The following is a 27,706-nucleotide window of genomic DNA, read 5'->3' on the forward strand; positions in this document are numbered from 1 at the left end:
GATGCCTTGAGTAGGAAAGCGGTGAGTTTGGGGAGTTTGGCGTATATTCCTGTTGGGGAGAGACCTCTTGCAGTTGATGTTCAGGCCTTGGCCAATCGGTTTGTGAGGTTGGATCTTTCGGAGCCCAGTTGGGTATTGGCTTGTGTGATTTCTTGGTCTTTCTTATTTGATCGCATCAGAGAGAGCCAGTATGATGATCCTCATTTGCTTGTCCTTAAGGATAAAGTTCAGCACGATGATGCCAGAGATGTGACTATTGGTGAGGATGGGCTGTTGAGGATGCAGGGGCGGATATGTGTGCCCAATGTAGATGGGTTTCGGGAGTTGATTCTAGAGAAGGCCCATAGCTCATGGTATTCTATTCACCCGGGTGCCGTGAAGATGTATCAGGATCTGAGACAACATTATTGGCGGAGGAGAATAAAGAAGGACATTATAGGATTCATAGCTCGGTGTATCAATTGTCAGCAGGTGAAATATGAGCATCAGAGACCAGGTGGCTTGCTTCAGCAGATGGATATTCCGGAATGGAAGTGGGAGAGGATCACCATGGACTTTGTAGTTGGTCTCCCATGGACTTTGAAGAAGTTCGATGCTATTTGGGTGATTGTGGATCGGCTGACCAAGTCCGCGCACTTCATTCCTATGTGTACTACCTGTTCTTCAGAGTGGTTGGCAGAGATCTATATCTGGGAGATTGTTCATTTGCATGGTGTCCCAATTTCCATCATTTCATATAGGGGCACTCCGTTTATTTTGTAGTTTTGGAGAGCCGTGTAGAGAGAGTTGGGTACTCGGGTCCAGTTGGGCATAACTTTTCACCCTTAGACGGACGGGCAGTCCGAGCGCACTATTCAGATATTGGAGGACATGTTGTGTGCTTGTGTCATTGATTTTGGAGGGTCACGGGATCAATTTATACCGCTCATAGAGTTTGCTTATAACAATAGTTATCAGTCGAGTATTTAGATGGCTACATATGAGGCTTTGTATAGGAGACGGTGTAGATCTCTAGTTGGTTGGTTTGAGTTGGGTGAAGCTAGGCTATTGAGTACAGACTTGGTGCAGGATTTTGTGGAAAAGGTGAAGGTGATTTAGGAGTGGCTTCGCACCGTGCAGTCAAGACAAAAGAGTTATGTTGACAGGAAGGTTCGTGATGTGTCCTACATGGTTAGTGAGAAGGTTCAATTGACGGTATCACCCATGAAGGGTATTATGAGATTTGGGAAGAAAGGGAAATTGAGTCCTCGGTTCATTGGGCCTTTTGAGGTGCTTCAGAGTATTGGGGAGGTGGCTTATGAGTTTGCCTTATCAAGTGTGCATTCGGTATTTCTTGTTTCTATGCTCCAAAAGTATATTGGCGATCCTTCTCATGTTTTGGATTTCAGCACGGTCCAGTTAGATGGTGATCTGACTTATGATGTGGAGCCAGTAGCTATTTTGGAGCGTTAGGTTCGAAAGTTGTGGTTTAAGGATATAGCTTCAGTGAAAGTGCAATGGAGAGGTCGGCCCATGGAGGAGGCTCCCTGGGAGACCGAGCAGGAGATGCGGAGCAGATATCCTCAACTATTTGAGACTTCAGGTATGTTTCTTGACCCGTTCGAGGACGAACGTTTGTTTAAGGGGGGAGGATGTAATGACCTGGCCGGTCGTTTTATGAGTTACCGCTCCGTTTCCCCCATTTTTGCTTCTTATTGTCTTGTTCAACAGTGTTACGTGTTATTGGGTTCGTTGGTTCGGATTCGGAGAGGTCTTGTAAAGGAATGAGACACTTAGTCTCTTTTGAGTAAGCTTAGGTTGGAAAAGTCAACCGGATGTTGACTTATATGAAAAAGGGCTCGGATGTGAGTTTCGATGGAGCGTGATCGGAATGTGTTTTGGAGGTCCGAAGTAGATTTAGGCTTGAATTGGCGAAATTGGAGTTTTGGCATTTTTTGGTTGATAGGGGATATTTTGATATAGGGGTTGGAATGAAATTCTGGAAGTTGAAGTAGGTCCGTTGTGTCATTTGTGACGTGTGTGCAAAATTTCAGGTCATTCGGACGAGGTTTGATAGACTTTTTGATCGAAAGCAGAATTCAGAAGTTTTTAGAGTTCTTAGGCTTGAATCCGTGGTTGATTCGATATTTTGATATTGTTTTAGGTGTTTCGAAGATTGGTATAAGTTTGGATAGTGGAATATGACTTTTTCATGCTTTTGGTTGGGGTCCCGGGGGCCTCGGGGTGATTTCGGATGGTTGACGGGAGGTTTGGAGTTGGAATTTGGAGCTGAAGTGCTGAAACTCCTGTCATAACCACACTTGTGGCTTGGGGACCGCATGTGCGGGTACGCAGAAGCGCCCAGAAGGTCGCAGATGTGGAAATGGCCATGTGGAGCTGGAACCGTTGAAGCAGTTGTTCGAGCGCACCTGCGATAGCGCAGGTGCAGTTAGGGGTGTGCATTCGAATCGGTTTATCGATAAATCGAATCAATTATTTATTATCGATTTATCGATTTATCAATTTCAATTTCGATTCTAAAATTTTCCTTATTGAGTTATCGATTTTGATTTTTTCCTCTTCGGTTATCGGTTTATCGATGAACTGATAAGATATGCTAAAAAGACAAATATACCCTTATTCTATAATACCCTTTCCTTTACCCTAAGTCCCTAACCCTATTATTTCCTCTACCCTTATTCTTCAGTGCCACTTTTACCCATTCTGCCTGCCCCTTTAGAGCTCATAGTTTTTCTTCACTTTCTGCTTACTTGGTTCTTCTTTCACAGGTATTCCACTTTTACCTTCTCACTGTCTTTTCTTGATCATTTGATTTCTTTATGTTGGTAATGTAAATTTTGTTCCTTGAAGTTGCTTACACGTTCATTTAGCTTATCTGCATAATGTCATTTTCCTATTGACTCTTTCTTGGTTCTTTGGCATAGAGGTGAATATTGTTTAGATTTTCGCTATTTTTGTTTTGCTATTTTATTCTCTCCAAGATTGATAAAAAAAGATCGACTTTATTTTAATAATGTTGTATTTTAGATTTGTGATGAACCCATTTTCCCGATGGGAAATTTTATGATAAGTGTTATGAGTTTGTACATATATTCCTCTATTGTTTACATACAAGATGTCAAAGAAAACAATAGCTAGATTAGGTTGTTGCATTTCCTTTTCCTTTATGCCATGCTTGTTTATACATTTTTTCTTTGGAAGATAGTAACCAGAAAGAACCTTATAATTATTGTCTGGACTTACTCTGCACATTTTGCATCACTAATTGCGTTCTCATCGGATACTATATTTTTTCCAAAAAAAGAAGAGAGCCTTTCCATCATATACTGAGCATTGATCACAGCTTAGTGATCAAAGCTACTCAGTCAGATAAGAAATCCACTCCTGGCAGCCGTATAATTACTATTAAGTATTACTATTAAATTCCCTTTCTTTTGTTGGATTTCTTTCCAACCATAATTTTTAGGTCAAGAGCGAGGAGTGCTGACTTCGTCTTACTTTGCTTCATTCAACTCGTTTAAGACTGTAAGTTACATTCTTCATTCGCTTCACATGGCTGAAAATGATAAAATTGATAAAATGGTTGATGAAAGTAGAGGTTCTGAGACTACTGCTGCAACTACTCACTCGACAGTTACAAAACAAAGGAAAAAACGATCTCGGGCATGAGATTTTTTTGAAGAAAAAGTTGATGCTAAAGGAAATAATAAATATGTATATAGATATTGTGGACAAGAATATTTTGAGACGAAAGGCAAAAGTACGACACAAATGAATAGTCATATTAGTAAATGTCCAAGGAATCATTATAAAGTTGAAAAAGGTAAAAAACTATTACAATATCAAACATTACCGGGGGGTAATAAAGGTGATCTTATTCCATGAAAATTTGATCAAGAAGAGTGTAGGATGGCTTTGTGTCATATGATGATTGTTGATGAACTTCCATTTAGTTTTGTTGAGAAGGAAGGCTTTAGAAACTTTATGAAAGTGGCACAACCTTGTTTTCATATTTGTAACGACCCGGTTGGTCGTTCCGAGAGTTATATCGCCATTTCCCACATTTCTGCTTTTTTATGTATTGTTCAGCTGTGTTGAGTTGTATCAAGTGGGTAGGTTTGGGTTCGAAGTAATTTTGGAGTGAAATGAACACTTAGTCTCTTAGTTAGAAAGCTAAGTTAGAAACGTCAGCCTGAAGTTGACTTAGGAGTAAACGAATTCGGATTTGGATTTTTATGAGTCGGTTAGATTCGTTGGGTGATTTTAGACTTAGGAGTGTGTCCGAAATGTATTTTGGAGGTCCGTGGTAGAATTTGGCTTGAATTGGCTAAAGTTGGAAATTGGGCTTTATTACGTGTATATATATAAGGTACCATATTATATAAATAGATAGTGAGCCTACTTTACAAATATGTTAATAAAAATAGGATATGAATAAAATAGTGGGCTCAAAATCCACATCTGATGCACAACACGTTTTAGGACTTAAAACTTTTAATAGGGAAAATATTGATTCCTTGTTTCATTAGGAGATACCATAATACAAGGAATAACAAAGAGGGCATTGTGACGGCGGAAATATTTAGTGGGAGTTGACTAACCTTTGAAAAGCTTCTTAGTGGAGCTTTTGTGGAAGGAAAGGGCTATAAAATCAGGTACTTTATCAATTTTTGTACAATGGTATGCATGGAATTGAATTTTTTTGGCAGAGGATAGTTATTATATGTACCCTTAATTTCAATGATTTGGAAATAAATCCAAACCCTTCCTTTCAAAGCCTCTACTAAGACGTAGACCATCTATTTTCCTTGGTTGTTGGCATTAATTAACTAGAAATGTGGTAATGATTAGAAAGTATGAAGGAAATAGTAATAGCATCCATGATTGCATAGTAATATGGATAATGCAAATAGAAATATTGGGTTGAAATCTCTGCCATGGAAGAGAATTATGGTGATACAATTTCACCAGTTTTGATTTTTACCATTTTTGAATTTAGGAAACATAATACTTATGCCAATGATTTACGTAATGATTATAGTAATGATGATGGCAATAAAGTGAAACAATTATATAGTATAAGTCATGGCTTAGTTCATATAGAGCTTCTGTCTCGGTACTTTCGGAAGTACTACTGCTGACCGTGTTTGTGTACAAATTATTTATTAATTGGATCGGAGATTGACTTTTACTTTGACTTGTCCTGAGATTATGAAAATTATCCACCTAGACTAATTAGGATGTGTTATTCAATATTTTGGATAGATTCAGAGCTTTTAGAGATTGAGTCGAGGGACGAGGGCATCCCGGAGTAGGATTTTACGCGATTAAGGTAAGTAACAGTTTTAACTCTGGCTTTGAGGGTATAAACCCGGAGAAATTGATATCATGCGATTTTTTGGTGGTGATACCCATGCTAGGTGACGAGCATGTGGGTGTGCACCGCGAGGAATTGAGACTTGGTCCATCCCATAAGACTGTGAGGCCTAATGGCTATCATCTGTGTTTACGTAGTTACTTGTTGTTGAACTTGTTTGCCTTCAAGTTAGAGATCATGCTTAGGCTTTATTCATGCTCACATTATTTGTACTCAGTCGTAGAAATTATTATACATGTTTACCTCAGTTTCTATTATTTGCTGACATGTTGTGATACCTGATGTGGGTTGTATTCCCTTATTTGTTGATGATGGTGAGACTAGTGAGGTACATGATTGAGTAAGGCCGAGGGCCTGGTTGTGAGTATATTAATACCATAGCACGTGAGTTATCCTCGTAGCATGTGAGTTGACCGTGCAGGTCCAGGTATTGATACCATAGCGCGTGAGTTGTCTGTGTAGCACGTGAGTTGACCGTGCGGATCCAGGTATTGATATGATGGCACGTGAATTGTCCGTGCTTAGCGCTTGGGCTTTGGGAGCCCCTCCAGAGTCTGTACACACCCCCAGTGAGCGCAGAGTATTAAGTGTTGAGTGTGGAGTGCTGAGTGCGAGTGCTGAGTGATGGAGTGACATTGTTGTAAAGTTGCATTTACTTTTGTTGTTGCTGCATTTACTTGTTAACTTCTTTGTGGCATTTACTTAGTTCTGGAATTTACTTGTTTATTCATGTTTATTGTAAATTATGAAAATAAATAATTGGACTGTTTTACTTAGCTCGTCACTACTACTCAGTTCCTTAGTTATTTCTGTTACTACTGAGGTGGTTGTACTCATACTACACCCTACACTTTATGTGCAGAACCAGGTGAGTTAGAGCGTGGCGATCGTTGATTTCAGGCCGGCTATCTGTGGAGATTGCAAGGTAGCCTGCCAGCGTCCGCAGGACCTTGTTACCCCTCTTGTCATTTCTTCTTTTGGACAATTAAACAGTTTATATATCTTAGTTTATAGTTTTAGATGCTCATGACTTAGTGACACCCCGATGTTTGGGACTAGCTTCCGTAATTTTTATATTAATTATATTTAGAGTTGATTTAGTTTATGAGAAATTTGAATGTTGGTATTGTTTTAATAAATCCTTAAAATTAATTAGTAGTAATATTTTGGGAAATAGGCTTGCCTTGTAACACGATAGATGCCATCACTGTAAAGCCCCAGAAAATTTTGCTTAGTAATTTAAGACTTCGTGGTGCTAAGGTAGGCTAAATATTTTATCTTGCGTACAAATGAGGATTAAGGATATTATGGATATCAATTAGATATATTAATAAGTGTATAAGTCATATTAGAAGTGAATTGGGGTCTAAGGAGAGGCCTAAGTCTAAGCCAAGTTATAAAATTTCATAATAGACGAAAGTTGCAAATGAGTGCGCACAAGACCTCATTTTGGACAATTATATCTCCAGTTATATAAGGATTTGTGTGATTCAAAGCATATCAAATAAAATGTCTTTGAGTCTAGTTTCTAACGCTTCAAACCGTTCGTCATTCGGACATTCCTACATAAAGTTATGACCAAATTACCAAAGCAGCGCAGAAATTTGAACTACCGCGGCGCCCCATGCGTCGCCCAGCGCGCCGCGCCAGTAGTAATTCCAGTATGGTCCGAAATTTCATTTCCAGACACATTTTACACAGACGCCCCATGCCCCGCGGTGCCCCACGCAGCGCAGCGGTACAAAAAAATGGGTTTTTAAGACCCGAACCCCATTTCATTTAACTCGATTGAGGTTTATTTTTGGGGAAATTTCTGGTATTCTAGAGTGAAGGGAGAGCGATTCTAGAGAGAGGAAAGGGGAAAACTAAAGATTTCACTACTCTTCCTTGAATCACACCTTGAAATCGCATCAAAGGGTTGCTAAGGCTTCAAAGAGGTAAGAATTTCTTTTCCCCAATTCTTCAACTTTAAAATCTAACTAGAAATGGGTAATTAGTAAGATGATTCTTGGATGTGAGAGTATTCATTATTCATGCATGTACAAATTAGGTTTGTGGGAAGATTGTTGAATATAAACAAGTAAAGATTGGGTTGGGAAATGAAGGGAATCTTGTAAAAGAGATTTGAAATGCACAACTAGTAATTGATAAAATTCTCAAATGAGCTAGAATTATGAATATCGTCCTAATTTGTGTTCAAATTTTGTTATGTCTCAAAATAGATTGAATTTGCTAGAATTTCCGGAATATCGTAGTAATTAAAGGAAAGATCAAGAAAGGTATGTATGACTAACTTTGACCTTTGTAAAGTCACTTTGTTTGGTGTACGAATATTTGGTATGTGATATCTACGTGGATTATTTGTGGAATTCTTGTGATTGGTATGATTTGATTGATCGTGGTTAAGTCTTCCGATATAATGGTGTACGTAATTGGCAATAAACCAATTATATGGAAGGAAATCGTAAATGATGCAGTTGGAACAACTGTGGTAAGAACATATATAGATTGTATTGGCAATTATCGCGGTGACATAAAATGCATATGAGTTGTTGAATATGATGGAAATAGTATTGATGGCTATAGAAATTCTTTGAGAATTGTTGTTGTTGTTCTTTGTGAATTGTTGTTGTTGTTGTTGTTGTTGTTGTTGTTGTGTTGTTTGTGAATTGTGATTGTTCGGTGGGATCAGGTTGCGCGCCGCAACACGAAGTAATAAGGTGTGGGTTGTGGTGATAAGGGTGGCCGAGGTAATAAGGGTGGCCGAGGTAATAAGGGTGGAAAAGTGATCGAAATCACTATTGAAATGAAAATATGAGAAAGTTGTGAAATCATTGATGTGAAAATGTTGAAGGGGAAATGGAGAGATTGTAACTTGTTTGGCTTGATGGTTTTCTTTCATGTGTATTTGATTGTTGGTTCCATGACTACTTGTTACTTGTGTATGGTTTGAGTTTACTTAGGGCAAGTTTGTTCATACATACCAGTACAATTCAAATGTGCTGACGTCCCTTTTGCCGGGGGCGCTACATTCGTGTTATGATTGTAGGTGGATCCATAGCAGGTACTCCAGTCCACCGACCGTAGCTCCCCTTCACTTTCCGCCAGAAGCATTGGTGAGCCCTTTTCCTCCCGGGGCCTTGCGTGGCTCATGCCGCTTTTTATTTCGGAGTCTTGTTTTGGTTTTTGGTGTAAGGTATAGCCGGAGCCTTGTTACCGGCAAGTATTGTATCACTCTTTTATATCCCTAGAGGCTCCGTAGACAGGAAATGTGGGTTATGTACTTATGTATTTTGGGCAGTATAACTTGTAAACCACACTAAGTAACTATGTATGCTATGTAAATCTCGTAAGAATGTGTTTAAATTTATAAATGGGCTATTTCACTTGGTTAATGGGAAATAGAAATGCGGGGTAACACGTGGAATAGGAAAGGCACCCAGGTCCGCTTGGCTGGGGCTGCCCGGTCGAGCGCCGGTCGCGCCCCTCGATTTTGGGGCGTGACAAACTTGGTATCAGAGCCTAAGGTTTTAAAAGGGTCCTAGGATGTCTCAGAGCCGTGTCTAGTAGAGTCCTTCTTATTGGTGTGTTGTCGACCACATCTATAAGTTGGAGGCTACATGGGAATTTAGGAAATTACCTTCTTCTTTGTTACTCTATATCGTGCGGTGAAGTGAAAAGTGGAAGTAATTACCTCTAACTCGTGCTCTATTCCAAATTTTCAGTAATGGCACCTAAGAAGAGAGCTAGACTCAGCCTCGGGGCCAATGCCACCCCAAGTGTGGCTATGAATCATGTACCTAATTCCGTGGGTGAGAGTAACTCCCCGGTCTTGAATATGTCTGGCCCATTTATTCTAGATCTAAGTATTCCTATTCCAGCTGCGGCAGAGGGTGCTATCATCCCTCCCGCTGATATTCCAGATCCTGATGCAGTTCCAGCTTTCGGTCCCGGGGTTTCTGATGGGGACCTTAGAGGAGCCATCCATATGTTGACCCAGTTAGTGGCCGCTCAGGCCCAAAGATCCCATGATGCCCCTACGTCCTCCAGCAGACAGGGAGATTCCGCCAGCTCCAGAGTCAACCAGTTTCTGCAGTTGGCCCCTCTAGAGTTCACAGGCACAGACCCAGAGGCCGATCCGCAGGATTTCCTTGATGAAATGTATAAGACCCTTCGAGTGATGAAGGCTACAGAGATGGAGAGGGTTGAGTTGGCTTCATACAGGTTGAGGGGAGCATCGTATTCATGGTTCGAGATGTGAGAGGATTCTCGTGGGGAGGAAAGACCTCCAGCTAGATGGGATAAGTTTGTAGATGCATTCATGGACCACTTCTTGCCTGCCGAGACAATGGCATCCCGTGCCACTGAGTTTGAGGTCCTCAAGCAGGGCAGTATGAGTGTTTGGGAGTACCACATGGAGTTTGTAAGATTGTCCAAGTATGCTCCCCAGTTAGTGTCGACCATGGGTGATCGAGTTTGGCGATTTGTTTAGGGTCTTAGTCCCTTGGTGGTGAACAAGGATGATACAACGACCTTACACTCAGATATGAATTATGGGAAGATTGTGGGATTCGCTCAGGCCACAGAGGCTAGGAAGTTGAAAATACGGGCAGAAAGGGAGAGTAACAGCAGGGCCCGATCAGTGGGTCACTCAGGGAGACCAGTTCTGAGAAGGGGGCTATTAGGGTCATCCCAGTCATATGCTCAGTCCTCAGCAAGCGCACCGCCATCTATGCACAGTTATCAGCAGAGTAATCACTTGAGACCAGGTTCAGATAGCAGGAGACCCCATCAGTCCGATCGTCCAGGAGGGGGATCACAGCAGCAAGGGGGAGCTCTATGCCCCAAGTGTGGGAGATTCCATACGAAGGCTTGTTATTTGGATATCCCGGTGTGTTATATATGCGGTGTGAGAGGTCATATCCAGCGGGACTATCATGCGCCCAAACAGGGCATAGTTAGGGGATTTTCTCAGCCATCCGGTTCTTCAGCTGCTACATCATCCGCGCACCCTCCAGCTCCAGCAGGGCGTGGTGCAATTAGGGGTGGAGCTCGTGGTAGAAGTGGACCTAGCCAATTTTACGCTTTGAGTGGTCGCCAGAGTGTAGAGGCTTCTCCAGATGTTGTCACAGGTATCTTGTCTATTCAGGCCATTGATTGTTATGCTCTTATTGATCCGGGGTCCTCTTTGTCTTATGTCACCCCATTCATTGCTTCATGTTTTGGGGTAGAACCCGAACAGCTTCATGAGCCGTTCTCTGTATCAACTCCGGTTGGTGATTCTATCATATCCGCGTGAGTTTATAGGAATTATGTTGCCATGGTATGTGGTCGTGCTACCACGACCGATCTTATTGAGCTTGGAATGGTGGATTTTACTGTGATTATGGGAATGGACTGGCTTTATTCGTGCTTTGCTAAACTTGACTGCCGAACGAGAGTCATGAGGCTTGAGTTCCCTAATGAGCCGAAGTTATGAGGTAGAAGTTACATAAGGATGACTAATGAATGAAACTTGATCCTCATTTGAGGACGAATGATCTTAAGCGGGGGAGAATGTAAAGCCCCAGAAAATTTTGTTTAGTAATTTAAGACTTCGTGGTGCTAAGGTAGGCTAAATATTTTATCTTGCATACAAATGAGGATTAAGGATATTATGGATATCAATTTGATATATTAATAAGTGTATAAGTCATATTAGAAGTGAATTGGGGTCTAAGGAGAGGCCTAAGTCTAAGCCAAGTTATAAATTTTCATAATAGACAAAAGTTGCAAATGAGTGCGCACAAGACCTCACTTTGGACAATTATATCTCCAGTTATATAAGGATTTGTGTGATTCACAACATATAAAATAACAGGTCTTTGAGTCTAGTTTCTAACGCTTCAAACCGTTCGTTATTCGGACATTCCTACACAAAGTTATGACCAAATTACCAAAGCAGCGCAGAAATTTGAACTACCGCGGAGCCCCATGCGGTGCCCGGCGCGCCGCGCCAGTAGTAATTCCAGTATGGTTCGAAATTTCATTTCCAGACACATTTTGCACAGACGCCCCGTGCCCCTCGGCACCCCACGCGGCGCGGCAGTACAAAAAAATGGATTTTTAAGACCCGAACCCCATTTCATTTAACTCGATTGAGGTTTATTTTTGGGGAAATTTCTGGTATTCTAGAGTGAAGGGAGAGCGATTCTAGAGAGAGGAAAGGGGAAAACGAAAGATTTCACTACTCTTCCTTGAATCACACCTTGAAATCGCATCAAAGGGTTGCTAAGGCTTCAAAGAGGTAAGAATTTCTTTTCCCCAATTCTTCAACTTTGAAATCTAACTAGAAATGGGTAATTAGTAAGATGATTCTTGGATGTGAGAGTATTCATTATTCATGCATGTACAAATTAGGTTTGTGGGAAGATTGTTGAATATAAACAAGTAAATATTGGGTTGGGAAATGAAAGGAATCTTGTAAAAGAGATTTGAAATGCACAACTAGTAATTGATAAAATTCTTAAATGAGCTAGAATTATGAATATCTTCCTAATTTGTGTTCAAATTTTGTTATGTCTCAAAATAGATTGAAGTTGCTAGAATTTCCGGAATATCATAGTAATTAAAGGAAAGATCAAAAAAGGTATATATGGCTAACTTGACCTTTGTAAAGTCACTTTGTTTGGTGTACGAATATTTGGTATGTGATATCTACGTGGATTATTTGTGGAATTCTTGTGATTGGTATGATTTGATTGATCGTGGTTAAGTCTCCCGATATAATGGTGTACGTAATTGGCAATAAACCAAATGTGTGATTGTGAATGTGTTATGTGGTAAGAGTTGAGAAACAAATGATGGAAGGAAATCGTAAATGATGCAGTTGGAACAACTGTGGTAAGAACATATATGGCTTGTATTGGCAATTATCGCGGTGACATAAAATGCATATGAGTTGTTGAATATGATGGAAATAGTATTGATGGCTATAGAAATTCTTTGAGAATTGTTGTTGTTGTTCTTTGTGAATTGTTGTTGTTGTTGTTGTTGTGTTGTTTATGATTGTTCGGTGGGAACGGGTTGCATGCCGCAACAGAAGTAATAAGGTGTGGGCTGTGGTGATAAGGGTGGTCGAGGTAATAAGGGTGGAAAAGTTATCGAAATCACTATTGAAATGAAAATATGAGAAAGTTGTGAAATCATTGATGTGAAAATGTTGGAGGGAAATGGAGAGATTGTAACTTGTTTAGCTTGATGGTTTTCTTTCATGTGTATTTGATTATTGGTTCCATGACTACTTGTTACTTGTGTATGGTTTGAGTTTACTTAGGGCAAGTTTGTTCATACATACCAGTACAATTCAAATGTGCTGACGTCCCTTTTGCCGGGGAGGCTACATTCGTGTTATGATTGTAGGTGGATCCATAGCAGGTTCTCCAGTCCACCAACTGTAGCTCCCCTTCACTTTCCGCCAGAAGCATTGGTGAGCCCTTTTCCTCCCGGGGCCTTGCGTGGCTCATGCCGCTTTTTATTTCGGAGTCTTGTTTTGGTTTTTGGTGTAAGGTATAGCCAGAGCCTTGTTACCGGCAAGTATTGTATCACTCTTTTGTATCCCTAGAGGCTCCGTAGACAGGAAATGTGGGTTATGTGCTTATGTATTTTGGGCAGTATAACTTGTAAACCATGCTAAGTAACTATGTATGCTATGTAAATCTCGTAAGAATGTGTTTAAATTTATAAATGGCTATTTCACTTGGTTAATGGGAAATGGAAACGCGGGGTAACACGTGGAATAGGAAAGGCACCCAGGTCCGCTTGGCTGGGGCTGCCCGGTTAAGCGCCAGTTGCGCCCCTCGGTTTTGGGGCGTGACAATCACGATCATGGTTAGATTTTGGGTCATGACAAGTTGGTATCAGAGCCTAGGTTACGTAGGTCTCACGAGTCATGAGCAGGTTTAGTAGAGTCTTGCGGATCGGTACGGAGATGTCTGTACTTATCTTCGAGAAGCTGCAGAACCTTTAGGAAATTTCACATTCTTGGATTCTTATCATGCATTCAGTGTATTCTAGTAACTGAACATTTGTTATTTTATTCTCTTACAAATCGTGAGGACTCGTGCTACCGGTAAGGAGGGACAGTAATCAGCTCGGGCCGCGAGAGGCCAGGGCTGCGGTAGAGATCGTGGTAGGGGCGGAGATATCACCGATGCAGTAGCTGGGGCAACACCTGCAGTTCCCCCAATAGTTCCCACACAGGATCCGGTCCCCGAGGTAGAAGTTCCAGTGGGACCAGCTCAGGCACCACCTGTGCCTATTGCTATTCCAGGCCTTCAAGAGGCCCTAGGACAGATTCTATTAGTGTGTACTGGCCTTGCTTAGGCGGTCTCAGTTATTACGACTGCAGCTACTTCTCAGGCCACGGGAGGCACCCAGACTCCCACTGCCCGCACACCTGAGTAGGTTGTTCAGGGACAACATACGTCGGGGGCACCTCCAGTCCAACCGGTTGCACCTTCTTAGGACTATGTAGCTCCTATGATGCCAGAGGATGAGCAGCGTAGATTAGAGAGGTTTGGGAGACTCCATCCTCCGTCATTTAGTGGTTCTGAGGGTGAGGATCCACAAGGTTTCTTGGACAAGTGTTAGAGGATGCTTCGGACCGCGGGTATTCTGGAGACTAGTGGAGTCTCATTCACTACTTTTCAGTTTTATGGTGCCGCACTTAATTGGTAGGAGGCTTACGAGAGGCGTAGGCCAGTTGGCGCAATGCCCATTTCTTGGCAGCAGTTCACAGTTCTCTTTCTGGAGAAGTTTGTACCGGAGTCCCACAAAGAGGAGCTGCCAGGTAGTTTGAGCAGCTTTGTCAAGGTGAGATGTCTATTACACAGTACGAGATGCGATTCTCCGAGTTGGCTCATCATACGGTCTGGTTGGTTCCTACAGACCGAGAGAGGATTAGGAGGTTTGTAGATAGCTTTGAGTTTTAGCTTCGATTGCTTATGACCAGGGAGAGAGTATCTAGTGCTACCTTTGATAAGGTTGTCGACATTGCTCGATAGATTGAGATGGTTCGAGGTCAGGAGAGGGCTGAGAGGGAGGCTAAGAGGCCTCGTGGTTAGGGTGGTTTTAGTGGTTCTCCTCAGGGAGGTCAGTTTCAATAGGGTCAGTTTCAGCAGAGTCACTCATCATTCAGTGCATTGCCAGCGTAGGGTTCTCATTATGCCCCACCCGCTCAGGTATCATCGGGTAATTCTTTTGGGCATCAGGAGCAATAGTTTCGTCAGAGGAGGGGTTGTTTCGAGTGCGAGGATTTTGGTCACATTGTGAGATATTGCCCTAAGCTGTCAGGTAGGACTCCATAGCAGGGTGCTCAGCCACCGACACCAGCACCAGTTCCTCTACCTCCCGCCCAACCAACTAGGGGTGGAGATCAACAAGCGAGGGGTGGATCCCAGTCAGCTATGGGTCGCCCAAGAGGGGGAGGCAGATCAAAGGGTGGTTAGGACCATTTTTATGCCCTTCCAGCCAGGCCAGACACTATTGCTTCAGATGCTGTGATTTAAGCTATGTTCTTTTGTTGGACTCGTTCGAGGATGAACGTTTGTTTAAGAGAGGAAGGATGTAACGACCTAGTTGGTCGTTCCGAGAGTTATATCCCCGTTTCCCACATTTTAGCTTCTTTATGTGTTGTTCAGTTGTGTTGAGTTATATTAAGTCGGTAGGTTTGGGTCCGGAGTAGTTTTGGAGTGAAATGAACACTTAGTCTCTTAGTAAGAAAGATAAGTTAGAAAAGTCAGCCTAAAGTTGACTTATGAGTAAACGAATTCAGATTTGAATTTTTATGAGTCGGTTAGCTTCGTTGGGTAATTTTAGACTTAGGAGTGTGTCCAAAATGTATTTTGGAGGTCCGTGGTAGAATTTGGCTTGAATTGGCTAAAGTTAAAAATTGGGCTTTATTACGTGTATATATATAAGGTACTATATTATATAAATAGATAGTGGGCCTACGTTACAAATATATTAATAAAAATAGGATATGAATAAATAGTGGGCTCAAAACCCACATCTGATGCACAACACATTTTATGACTTAGAAATTTATATAGGGAAAATATTGGTTCCTTGTTTCATTAGGAGATACCATAATATAGGGAAGAACAAAGAGGGCATTGTGACGGCGGAAATATTTAGTGGGAGTTGACTAACCTTTAAAAAGCTTCTTAGCGGAATTTTTGTGGAAGGAAAGGGCTATAAAATCAGGTACTTTATCAATTTTTGTACAATGGTATGCATGGAATTGAATTTTTTTGGCAGAGGATAGTTATTATATGTACCCTTATAATAATATTTCAATAATTTAGAACTAATTCCTAACCCTTCCTTTCAAAGCCTCCACTAAGACATAGAACATCTATTTTCCTTGGTTGTTGGCATTAATTAACTAGTAATGTAGTAATGATTAGAAAGTATGAAGAAAATAGTAATAACATCCATGATTGCATAGTAATATGAATAATGCAAATAGAAATATTTGGTTGAAATCTCTACCATGGAAAAGAATTATGGTGATACAATTTCACCAGTTTTGATTTCTATCATTTTTGAATTTAGGAAACATAATACTTATGCCAATGATTTACGTAATTATTGTAGTAATGATGATGGCAATAAAGTGAAACAATTATATAGTATAAGTCATGGCTTAGTTCATATAGAGCTTCTGTTTCGGTACTTTCGGAAGTACTACTGCTGATCGTGTTTGTGTACAAATTATTTATTAATTGGATCGGAGATTGACTTTTACTTTGACTTGTCCTGAGATTATGAAAACTATCCACCTAGACTAATTAGGACGTGTTATTCAATATTTTGGATAGATTCGGAGTTTTTAGAGATTGAGTCGAGGGACGAGAGCATCCCGGTGTAGGATTTTACGCGATTAAGGTAAGTAACAGTTTTAACTCTGGCTTTGAGGGTATATACCCGAAGAAATTGATATCATGTGATTTTTTGGTGGTGATACACACGCTAGGTGACGGGCGTGTGGGTGTGCACCACGAGGGATTGGGACTTGGTCCGTCCCGTAAGACTGTGAGGCCTAATGGCTATCATCTTTGTTTACGTAGTTACTTGTTGTTGAACTTATCTGCCTTCAAGTTAGAGATTATGCTTAGGCTTTATTTATACTCACATTATTTATACTAAGTCATAGAAATTATTGTACATGTTTACCTCAGTCTCTATTATTTGCTGACATGTTGTGATACTTGATATGAGTTGTGTTCCCTTATTTGTTGATGATGGTGAGGTTAGTGAGGTACATGATTGAGTAAGGCCGATGGCCTGGTTGTGAGGATATTAATACCATAGCATGTGTGTTGTCCGCGTAACACGTGAGTTGACCGTGCGGGTTCAGGTATTGATACTATAGCGCATGAGTTGTCCGCGTAGCATGTGAGTTGACCGTGCAGATTCAGGTATTGATATGATGGCACGTAAGTTGTCCGTGCTTAGCGCTTGGGCTTTGGGAGCCCCTCCAGATTCTGTACACACCCCCAGTGAGCGCGTAGTGTTAAATGTTGAGTGTGGAGTGCTGAGTACGAGTGCTGAGTGATGGAGTGACATTGTTGTGAAGTTGCATTTACTTTTGTTGTGGCTGCTGTCGCACCCCCTTTTTCCCTCTTCGCATCGACAAATCGGGTTTATGACATTTTGGGTATGGGACAACTCATTCCTTTTGGGAACAGGGTTTGCATTTGAAGAGTCGCCACCTAATGATTTAAGGTGCATTAAAACACCTATATGGTTCATTTCTAAATTTGTTTGATAACCAGAGATAGGGTAAGGGCTTGAAATTATCCTAAGGGGAAGGTGTTAGGCACCCCTCAGGATCCACTAGTGTGGTTCCCGGCCAGACAATTTTTTGTGAATTTTGTACAATTAGCAGATAGACAAGTATAGACTCAAATAGTAGGAGATTTGAGTTTGAACACATAAAAGTTTGAAAACAATTATTAAAAGGCGAATTTTGAAAAGGAGTTACAGTTCTACAAGTACCTGAGAAAAGAAAAGGAGGGGGGTCCTAGGTTTATTTATAATATGGATCACATCAATGCGATACCTGGTATGACACTCCTCAAAACAGGGGATACACGTGGTATTAGCGCACCAATCATCATATCCATATCTACATTTCCCACCCTGTTAAGGTATTAAAGCGTGAATTGGTCTCGATCTCTATTGCATGCTATTACCCATCCTATTCCTATCAGTTCTGAAGGAAATTAGGACTACTATTCCTATGAGAGGGAGGATTTTTAGGCTGATCTTAGGTTTTAAAGGTAAAAGGCTAAGGCGACATACAAAACACGTAGGACTGCATATTAGGAGAAACATATAAACAATTAAGAGGCTCATATATTCCTCCGCAGACAATGCACATAAATAGCATGACTTAAATACAGTAGGGTCAGAATTTAAAGTACTAAGTCAGGGTATTTTAATTGTTGAAGCAGACCAATTTATTATATAACTCAGATAAAAAGTCCGAATCAGGCCTGCCTGCTAGTTGTAGCAGTTGCTAATTAAAAGCGGATTCAGTTTTGTTTTTATTACCTAAGGCTTGCCTAAGTGTGTATTGGTGGTGTCCTATAAGCATGATGCCTATTACTAACTAGGAGTGTAGCAAAGCAGTAAACAGTTTTAAACGAGCGATTTGGATCCTATAGGCATGCTTACTAAACCGTATTAATAAAAGGAGTAGGTTGTTTAAACTGATTCAGAACAGTACAAGTCAAACTGATTTTTAACTAAACTGGTTCCCGATCCTATAGACATGATTTCTATTATAGCTGATTTTAATTCCTACGAGCATGGTATCTAACTATTAAAGGCTGATTCTGGTCCTATAGGCATGGTATCTAGTTGAACGTGAAATGAAGCAGGCAGGATTTACAACGAGATTCCTATAGGTATGATTTCTATAAAAATACTGATTTTAATATTATAGACATGGCATCTAATTTCAAAGCTGATTTTAACCTTGTAGGCATGATATCTGATTATAGCCATTTAGATACTATAGGCATGGTGTCTAAGTGTGGAATTAAAACATGCAAAATTTATTAAAATAGATCTTATAGGCATGTTATCTACCCTTCTAATAGCTAAAGCATGTGTAATCACCCATCCCTTTTTACTAGCCAACCCTCAAAATTTGTTACAAATTATTACAAACCAAAAATGAATGAATTACACCAGAAAAACAAAATAAGAATTTATAACCATAGGAAGCCTGATTCTGATTTCCTCTCTGAGTTATGGAATAAACCACCTCAAATGCCAATGATGTTCAAAGCCTTTCTCATACCTGGGGTGTCAAAGTTCCCTAAGGGTCTCAAGGGACCCCGGGTAGTGCTTACACCCAGGTTGCGTAATCAGACAGAGATGAGTGCAGTGTGGAAGGGCCAACCCTTATGTGTCCAAGTTCAGAGGGAGCTCAAGGGTCCCAAGGCAAGGCTCACACAAGAGGGACAGAACCTAGGTTCTAAGAATATAGTGGAAGTGCAGAATACAGAGATTTATTTAAAATTGGAATGAAAATAGTAAGTGGTAAAGGTGATTTGAAAACAATAGTAGTAAAACTCAAACTACACAGAATCAGCAGTCACACAAAGGGGTCAGGGGTTTTGAGAATACATTGCATGAAACATATGACCCCAGAAAGGTTCAGGTTTGGTCATGCACAACAATAGATGATGCTGACATGCCCACAAACCAGCCAGAGAACACAAACAGATAGAGGGGATGTGGGGTTTGGGATTTATACACATAGGAGAGCATTAATTTAAAAGGGGAAGGGAACATATTTCACAAGCTAGTAATGTAACTTGATTGTAGAAACATAAGCAGAAGTAGACAAGAATGAAAGAAACTGAAACAGCTAAAGAAACATGTTGTTGTTGATGCTTGAAAATTAACTAGGACATACCAGTAGAGAAGCAAAATGCAAAAATAAGCAAGATTCCACAGTCTAACCTTGGCTTTCAGCCGGCTAGATAGAGCAGTAGCACAAGTAGTAGTAGAGAAAAGAAAGAAAGTTTTTGAGTGTAAGTGTGTGTTCTTAACTCAGATTGTTCGTGTGTTTTAAAGAAGAGGGGTGCAGGGTATTTATAGTTTTTGAAAACGAGTGAAAAGTAAGGTAATAAGTAAAGTCTTAACACAAATATGAAAACAATCACAAGTCAGAATCAATTAACACAAGTGATTCCCTTTAATTAAGGAATCACTGTTTAACGGGTAGTAGCAGGCTTAATTAAGGAAAGAAATCAGTTTGGGGACAGATTGATTATTGCCATATAAGGGGTAGTAAAAGCATGAAGTAAATAATCAAGTCTAAGTACAAAATATGTTTATTTTGGGAAAGGATTCAGCAAGGTAAAACATCACAGTAAAGGGAAAGGAATCAATTAATTTTAAATAGGCAAGTGAAATTAGGATTCATAAAAGAAAAACTTCTGTAATCAGTCACAAGATCAAGATCAATCAAGGAAGAAACTTCAGCATATAAATAGAGCGAACAAAAACATCAGACATGCGAGGCCAAACATATTGGCAAAAGAGATAGCACAAAAATACAGTAGTAGCAGAAATAAGATAGGATTCAATAGTAAGAAAAAATATTTGAAGCTTAGTAGTCAAGTAGGTCAAGTATTCATATAGAATCAATAGTGAAGAAGAACATAGTATCAAGTAAGAGAAATCAGAAACAAGTAAAGGTCTCACAGTAGTAATAAGTGAGAAAAACCCCTTTTAAGAAATTAGGGCTTCGATAGTAGTCGAGTTTTAGAGATGATAAGAACTCAAAATCAGATAAGCCAAATAAGGATAAAAGAGTCAGAAACAAAGAACTTAATAAAATAAGCACACATTTAGGCAAACAATTTCAGAACTCGGATAAGACAAAAAAGGAACTAGGGTTTTTAACATGCTGACTCAAGTAGAAGGAAAACATAAACAAGTAACATAGCAAAATCATGAAACAACACCAAAATCAGAGAAGAGATCTTTAAGAGAGAGGTTAAGAGAAACCCCAATCCAAAAAATGAAGAGTCATTTTGAAAGAAAAGTTGAAGAATCTTCGAGAAAACATTTAAGAAATTCATAGTAAGTACAGATCTAAGGTAGACCTAAAAGAAAATTGAAAGATCTTAAAGATTAGGGTTTCGGAAAACCGAGAAAAGGTGAGAAAGACCTTGAAAGTTTCCGATCTAACCAGGAAAGTCAAGGATCTGCCCTGAAAGGCCATGAATGGCCGGAGAAAGGTCATGGATGGCCAGAGAAAGGCCATGAACAGAAGTTGAGTAAGGACTGGACTAGATTCCCTCGAGGTCTGTCCATGAAACCATAGAAACAAGCACCTAGGAGCCATAGGAGGTTGATACATATCTCAAATAATCATGAGAGGCCATGGATTAGGTAGGGGTTGACGTGGATTAAGGTGGGATTAGATGGCGGCAACTAGGGTTCATGAGAGGTTTCAAAGAAAGTTGAGAGAGAAGAGGGATTCAAGGGCGGCGTTTGGTGAAGAATAAGGTAGGGTAAGGGATTGTTTAAGGTTAAAAATGGAAAGGGAGGATGGTGGCCGTTGATCTAAATGATCAACGACCAGAATTAAAATGGTTAGGTTGGGAATCCGGGTTAGGTCGTTTAAATTGGGTTAGGGGTCGAGTTTGAATGGGAATTGGGCCGGGAAATTGGGTTTAAGTTGGGATAAGATTTAGGCTACAATTGAAATGCAATTGGGCTATTATTTAAATAGCTAATTTTCCCCTTTTAAAATTATGAAAAATAGTAAATTAATTTTTGAAAATAAATTGAAAGAACTAAAATGATTTATAACATATAATTAACAATTTAAAAATACATGACTTAATTTTATGAATATAAAACACAATTAAATCTTAAAAGGGCTAATATTGCAATTATATGCAATTTAGCTTAAAAATACTAAATAAATTTGTAAAAATATGCAAAAATTATCTTAGCTATATTTTAGAATAGATATAAAAGTCCAACAAATGAATCACCAAAAAATGATAATTTTGGAAATAACTATTGGGTTTTTTTATGGATAAAAAAGGGGAAATAGATTGATTTAAAAACCTTTAAAAACTATGAAAAAATAATAAAATATTTGGACATGCTTATATATATATATATATATATATATATTCTATTTTGAAGGTATTTTGCATATTAAAAATATATAGGGAAAATTGGGTATCAACAACTGCATTTACCTGTTAACCTCTTTGTGGTATTTACTGAATTATGGAATTTACTTGTTTATTCATGTTTATTGTAAATTATAAAAATAAATAGTTGGACTGTTTTACTTAGCTCGTCACTACTACTCAGTTCCTTAATTATTTCTGTTACTACTGAGGTGGTTGTACTCATACTACACCCTGCACTTTATGTGCAGAACTAGGTGAGTTAGAGCGTGGCTAGACCTGTTAAATGGGTCGACCTGACCCGGATCCGAACCCATCGACTCTTGGCCTGTGGGTCCTTAACCAGGCCAGTCCAGTTCACTTTCTTATAGGGGCCGGTCCGGATTTGACCCATTAATCAAAACATATTGACCCGACCCGGACCCGTAACCCGGGCCTTAATGGGCTAGATCTAATTTAATTTAAAAAAGTTAAAAATTAATAAATCATAGAAATTTCAAACTTTATACATACATACAAATTTGAAATTACTACATCTCCTTGAGCCAGTTAGAATAAAAATGAAAGAAAAATCATACTATATTAACATTAAGGCTTGAGAAACATATGGAATCCGACTATAACTAGTAGTCTAAATCATATGGAATTCGACTATTTCGACATGACGTCTCATGGTGTTTGGTACTATATTCTTTCTTCAATGTCTGGATTCAATTTTTTACCACTTGTCTGAATATATATATATGTGAACTGGTCCGGGCCGGTTGGCCTGTGGGTCAGCTACCGATTTCGGTCTGGTCCGGTTTAGTGGGTCAAAATATTATAGCCCGGCCCAGGCCCCTTAAATTAATGGGTTGGTCCGGTTAGGGTTTCGTGGGTCATGGGCCGGTTAATGGGTCAATTTTAATGGGTTACATGGGCCAGTTAGTGGGTCGACCCGGCCCATTTGACAGGTCTAAGCGTGGCGATAGTTGATTTCAGGCCGGCTATCTGTGGAGATTGCAAGGTAGCTGTCAGCATCTGCAGGACCTTGTTACCCCTCTTGTCATTTCTGCTTTTGGACAGTTAAACGGTTTATATATCTTAGTTTATAGTTTTAGACGCTCATGACTTAGTAACACCCCGATGTTTGGGGCTAGCTTCCGTATTTTTATATTAATTATATTTAGAGTTGATTTAGTTTATGAGAAATTTGAATGTTGGTATTGTTTTATTAAATCCTTAAAATTAATTAGTAGTAATATTTTGGGAAATAGGCTTGCCTTGTAACACGATAGGCGCTATCACGACCATGATTAGATTTTGGGTCGTGGCAATATTCCTTCCCGTACTACTGTTACACGGGATTGTTTTGCTCTTTGTAATATGGAAAAAATAAATTAATGAAGTTTCTTAAAGGAACAAGTCAAAGAGTAAGTCTTACCACTGATATATGGACTTCTATTCAAAAAATTAACTATATGTGCATCACAGCCTATTGGATTGATAGTGAATGGATTATGCATAAAAGAATTATTAAATTTTCTCCAATTACTAGCCATAAAGGTGAAGATATGGCAATGTGTATTATTGATTATTTGCGTGAGTGGGGTTTGAAAAAGATTTTCACTGTCACAGTTGACAATGCTAGTTCAAATGATGTGACCGTGGAGAAGTTGTCTGATAAATTAGATGATTGGGGAACCAATTCCATGAATGGTCAACACCTTCACGTGAGATGCATATCTCATATTGTAAATCTTATTGTGAAAAATAGTTTAAAAGAGTCAGGTATTTCTATTGCTCGTGTTAGATGTACAGTCAGATATATTAGACAGTCTCCTGCTAGGTTGAGGAAGTTTCAGGAATGTTGTGAAAGTGAAAATATTGTCAAGAAGTCTTTATGCTTAGATGTTCCTACAAGGTGGAATTTCACCTACTTGATGTTGAGCAAGGCTATTGAATATGAGCGTGCAATTAAAGAATATTCTGATCGTGATACCGGCTTGTCACGTTATCTTATGTTTGATGCTATTTCAGATGGAAAGCCTGTAGGTATGCTTACAAGAACTGATCGGGATGATGTAAGAGAATTGCACAATTTCTTGAAATATTTTATAATCTAACTTTGAAGGTGTCCAGATCACTTTATGTAACATCAAATGCCCATTTTCTTGAAATTGGTCAAGTTGCTATTTACTTAAATCGATTAATAACAACTGAAGATGAACTTTTGAGTGAGATGACATCAAGTATGTGGAAAAAATTTGAGAAGTATTGGGGTAAACCAAAAAAAATGAACAAAATGATTTTCATTGCTTGTGTTTTGGATCCTCGCTACAAGTTTACTACTGTTAGTTTTGTACTTGAGAAGATGTTTGGAGATGAAGGGAAAATTATTGAAAGAGGTTCATACTTATATGAGTTCATTGTTTAATGAGTATGTCTCTAAATCGGTTTCAAAAAATATTGGTGGTAAAATGTCTACCTCTTTGCCAAACTTTTCATTCAGCACAATGGAAACTTCAACTCCTGGTTTAGGTGAACTTTTAGATGAAATAAGGAAACATAAAGTTGCAAGTGGAGGTGTAGATTCTAAAACAAAATTGAAAAAGTATCTTGCAGAAGATCCTGAAAATGAAAGACCGGACTTTGATATCTTGGCTTGGTGGAAGGTGAACTCACCTAGATTTCCTATTCTTGCTAAGATGGCTCGAGATGTGCTTGCTATTCCTATTTCAAGTGTGGCATCTGAAAGTGCATTTAGTACCGGAGGGCGTATTCTTGACCAATTTAGGGGTTCATTAACTCCTAAATTGGTTGAAACTCTAGTGTGCCTTCAAGATTGGCTTCGGAGTGAATCGCTTCCTGTAAATGTTGAGGAAGATTTAGATTTTCTCGAGACACTCGAGGAAGGTATGTATATTTTAATTAATTTTATTGTATTGCTTAAGATAGTTAAATAATATATTAATTGCTTGACTTGTTAATATATATTCTTATTAGATTTTACTCATCTTGGCAAAGAAGCTTCCACCAACGATGTTTGCTAGAGTTTGTTAGCTGCTATGTAAGTTCTCCATTTTAAATAATACTTGTAAAAGAATGTGATGTATTACAAAGTTCTTAATATTTTTCTTAATTTCTTCCAGGTTTAAAGGTTAGGACTTTCAGCAAGGGATACCACATTTAAGGAATGATCATATTTACAGCTCAAGGGAATGAAGTTCAAATTAATGGAAAACAGAATTAGCCATGATGATGTATTTTGTTTTGTTTTGTTTTTATACAGTTGGAGTGTTGGTGACATACATTTGATCCCTTACTTTAGTTTCGTTGCATGTGCTTGTTGACACAATTTTTATGTTATAAATGGTGTTGGTCTTATTTTAGCTTCTTTTTATCCATATTAGTTAGGCGTGCTTATAGCGATATACTTTCAGTGGAATCCCGCAAACTTTTTTATTGGTGTAATCGATAAGCCCCAAAAATTGAAAAATCGAAATCGAAAAAATTGAAACCTTATTGAAACAATAACGACAAGCATATGTACAAATCAATAATCGATAAGTAATTATCGATAAGGGTCAAAATCGAATCGATAAATCGAATTCACACCCCTAGGCGCAGTATTGTGATCGCAGGTGTGGTCCTATAACGGATAAGTGGATTCCGTAGATGCGCACCTGCGACCGCAGGTGCAAGATTTTGTACCGCAGAGCAGAACATATATATTTGGCCCTTCGTGATTTTGAGTGATTTTTCACCATATTTCATTCGGGAGAAAGCTTTGGAGAACAAATTGAAGAGGGAATTCAAGATGGTTTTGAGGAGGTAAGGTTTTTGGACCCTAAACTTGTATCTATGATGAATTTTAACATTTTAAGCTTGAAATCTATGAAAAATCAGTAGCAAAATTGGGGTTTAGAGCTTGAGAATTGGAGACCTAAATTTAGGAATTTGAGGGGTCATTTGTCGTTGGATTTTGGTATATTTGGTATGTATGAACTCGTGAGGGTGTAAAGATTCCAGTTTTGTGAAATTTATCGGAACCCGAGACATGGGCCCGGGGGTCGGGTTTGGCCAATTTTGGGATTTTGATGTAAATTGATTATTTTCGAGTGGGCTTTATTTCCTTAGCATATTTTTGATGGTATGAATCTATTTTGGTTAGATTTGGAGCATTCAGAGGCCGATTCGAGAGGCAAGGGCATCGTGGGCTAGAATTTGGACCGGATTGAGGTAAGTAATGATTTTAAATGCTGTCATGAGGGTATGAAACTCCGGATTTCACATTGTGTGCTACCTTGAGGTGATGCACATGCTAGATGACGAGCGTGGGATCGTGCACCATTGGGGATTGTGACTTAGTCCATCCCATACGACTGTTAAGTTGCGTATTTGATTGAAAACTGTTTGATATCATTGTGTTTTGGAGATTATTACCATGTTTTGGGCTGAATGCCATATTTGGGCCTTGTGCCAACTGTTTTGGACCCTTAGGGGATTTTTACTACTATTCCTCACTGTTTTAACTTCATATTTATACTCAGTCATGTTGTATTCTACTGTTTTCATAACTCACCCATATTTACTCGTTTTTGATATTTTAAATGCTATTTTGGGCTGAGCATCATGTTTTAATGTTGCACCAGTGGCTTGAGAGATTTCTGACTGAGTGAGGCCGATGGCCTGTGTTGTGAGGATACTATGGGATCGGGCTGTGCGCCGCAGGAGTGTTTTATTGATTCATGATTTTGAGGTTGAGGGCCTGATTGTTATGGCACAAGGTGGCTTGTTCTGAGGCCGAGGGCCTGTTTGATTATGCCACGAGATGACTTGTTATTGTGCTTGGGCTGTAGGAGCCCCTCCAGGAGTCTGTACACCCCCAGTGAATGCGGGTACCCAGTGTGAGATGTGATATTGCCCGAGGGGCTGTTGTTGTTTCATGTTATAGCCCGAGGGGCTGATACGAGTGATTGTGAGGTAGCACGAGGGCCTGGTTTGGCTGACATTGTGCCCGAGGGGCGGTTGTGGTATATGTTTTGCCCGAGGGGCTGATTTATATTTCTATCCTTTTTCTCACTGTTTTCATCACTCGTTTGCACTACTAGAAGTTGTTTTAAAGAGGTTTCTACTAAACTGAAATGTTTTTACGAGTTATACTATTTTACTGCATTGTCCTGGATTTATACTGTTTTGTTGTAACGTTATGCTGTGTTTTCTTACTGCTCAGCTTCCTTTACTTTTACTACTTACTGAGTTGACGTACTCATATTACACCATGCATCCTGTGTGCAGATCCAGGAGTCTCGAGTCACGCTAGCGAGTGCTGATTTGTCATCTAGCAAGCTTTTCGGAGTTGACTAGATAGTTGCTTGGCGTTCGCAGCCCGATGCTTCTCCTTCCTATATTTATTTTGCTTTGTACTAGCTTTGTATCAAACTATTTTGTCTTTTCATATTCCTAGATGAGTTGTAGATGCTCATGACTGGTGACACCTGGATGTCGGGTTTTTTTTTTTTCGCATTGTTTTATCCTACTTTATTCTATGGTATTTTAGCTTATTAATGTCTATAAATGACTTATTATAATTGTTTGGTTAGTATGGGGGTTTATGTTGGCTGGCCTAGTTTCACGATAGGCGCCATCACGACCGGGTCCGCTTAAGGGTCGTGACAATAAAGATGTAGACGTGACGATTGTAGATTTGTTAAAGGAAAATTACACCCAAAACCTTATAACTGAGAAATTTTTGGCCCTATTTGCAGCACATGTTTTTGTCATTCAATTAAAAAAGAGAGGCTTACCTCATAATATTTGGAATAAACTTAAGAGAGGCGCATGCTTATTATTTGGTATTATATTGTGTAAATTTTTTATACCAAAGTTTGTTTTAAATTATGGAAGCAGTTAGTAGGATAAAATTATGTAGTAGAGGTTGTAAATTTAAGGGTCCCGTAGTCTTAATCATGATAACAAGGTTCAAGAGTTGATAATACGATCAATATATCTATGACTACTAATGCAATAGAATTATCATAAGTACCAATTTCGGAGTTCTGTTGCCTTTTGGATTGTTGGATTGATTAACACACTGCCGACAGGAATAGTTGATATTCCAAAATTT

General features: G+C 39.4%; 2 protein-coding genes across 2 annotated transcripts; both read left to right on the forward strand.

Annotated features, from left to right (window-relative positions):
* Positions 1–23,150: 23,150 nt before the first annotated feature.
* On the forward strand, positions 23,151–24,013 carry LOC142179328 (zinc finger BED domain-containing protein RICESLEEPER 2-like). The gene is made up of 2 exons (XM_075249018.1): positions 23,151–23,660; positions 23,711–24,013. Exons 1-2 carry the CDS (start codon positions 23,151–23,153, stop codon positions 24,011–24,013), a joined length of 813 nt encoding a protein of 270 aa, XP_075105119.1.
* A 77-nt stretch (positions 24,014–24,090) lies between these two features.
* LOC107820052 (zinc finger BED domain-containing protein RICESLEEPER 2-like) lies at positions 24,091–24,868 on the forward strand. Its single transcript, XM_016646260.2, has 3 exons — positions 24,091–24,492; positions 24,583–24,646; positions 24,729–24,868. Exons 1-2 carry the CDS (start codon positions 24,093–24,095, stop codon positions 24,627–24,629), a joined length of 447 nt encoding a protein of 148 aa, XP_016501746.1. The 5' UTR covers positions 24,091–24,092; the 3' UTR covers positions 24,630–24,646; positions 24,729–24,868.
* Positions 24,869–27,706: the final 2,838 nt, after the last annotated feature.

This window comes from Nicotiana tabacum, chromosome 3, assembly GCF_000715075.1.
Source record: "Nicotiana tabacum cultivar K326 chromosome 3, ASM71507v2, whole genome shotgun sequence".
NCBI lineage: Eukaryota > Viridiplantae > Streptophyta > Magnoliopsida > Solanales > Solanaceae > Nicotiana > Nicotiana tabacum.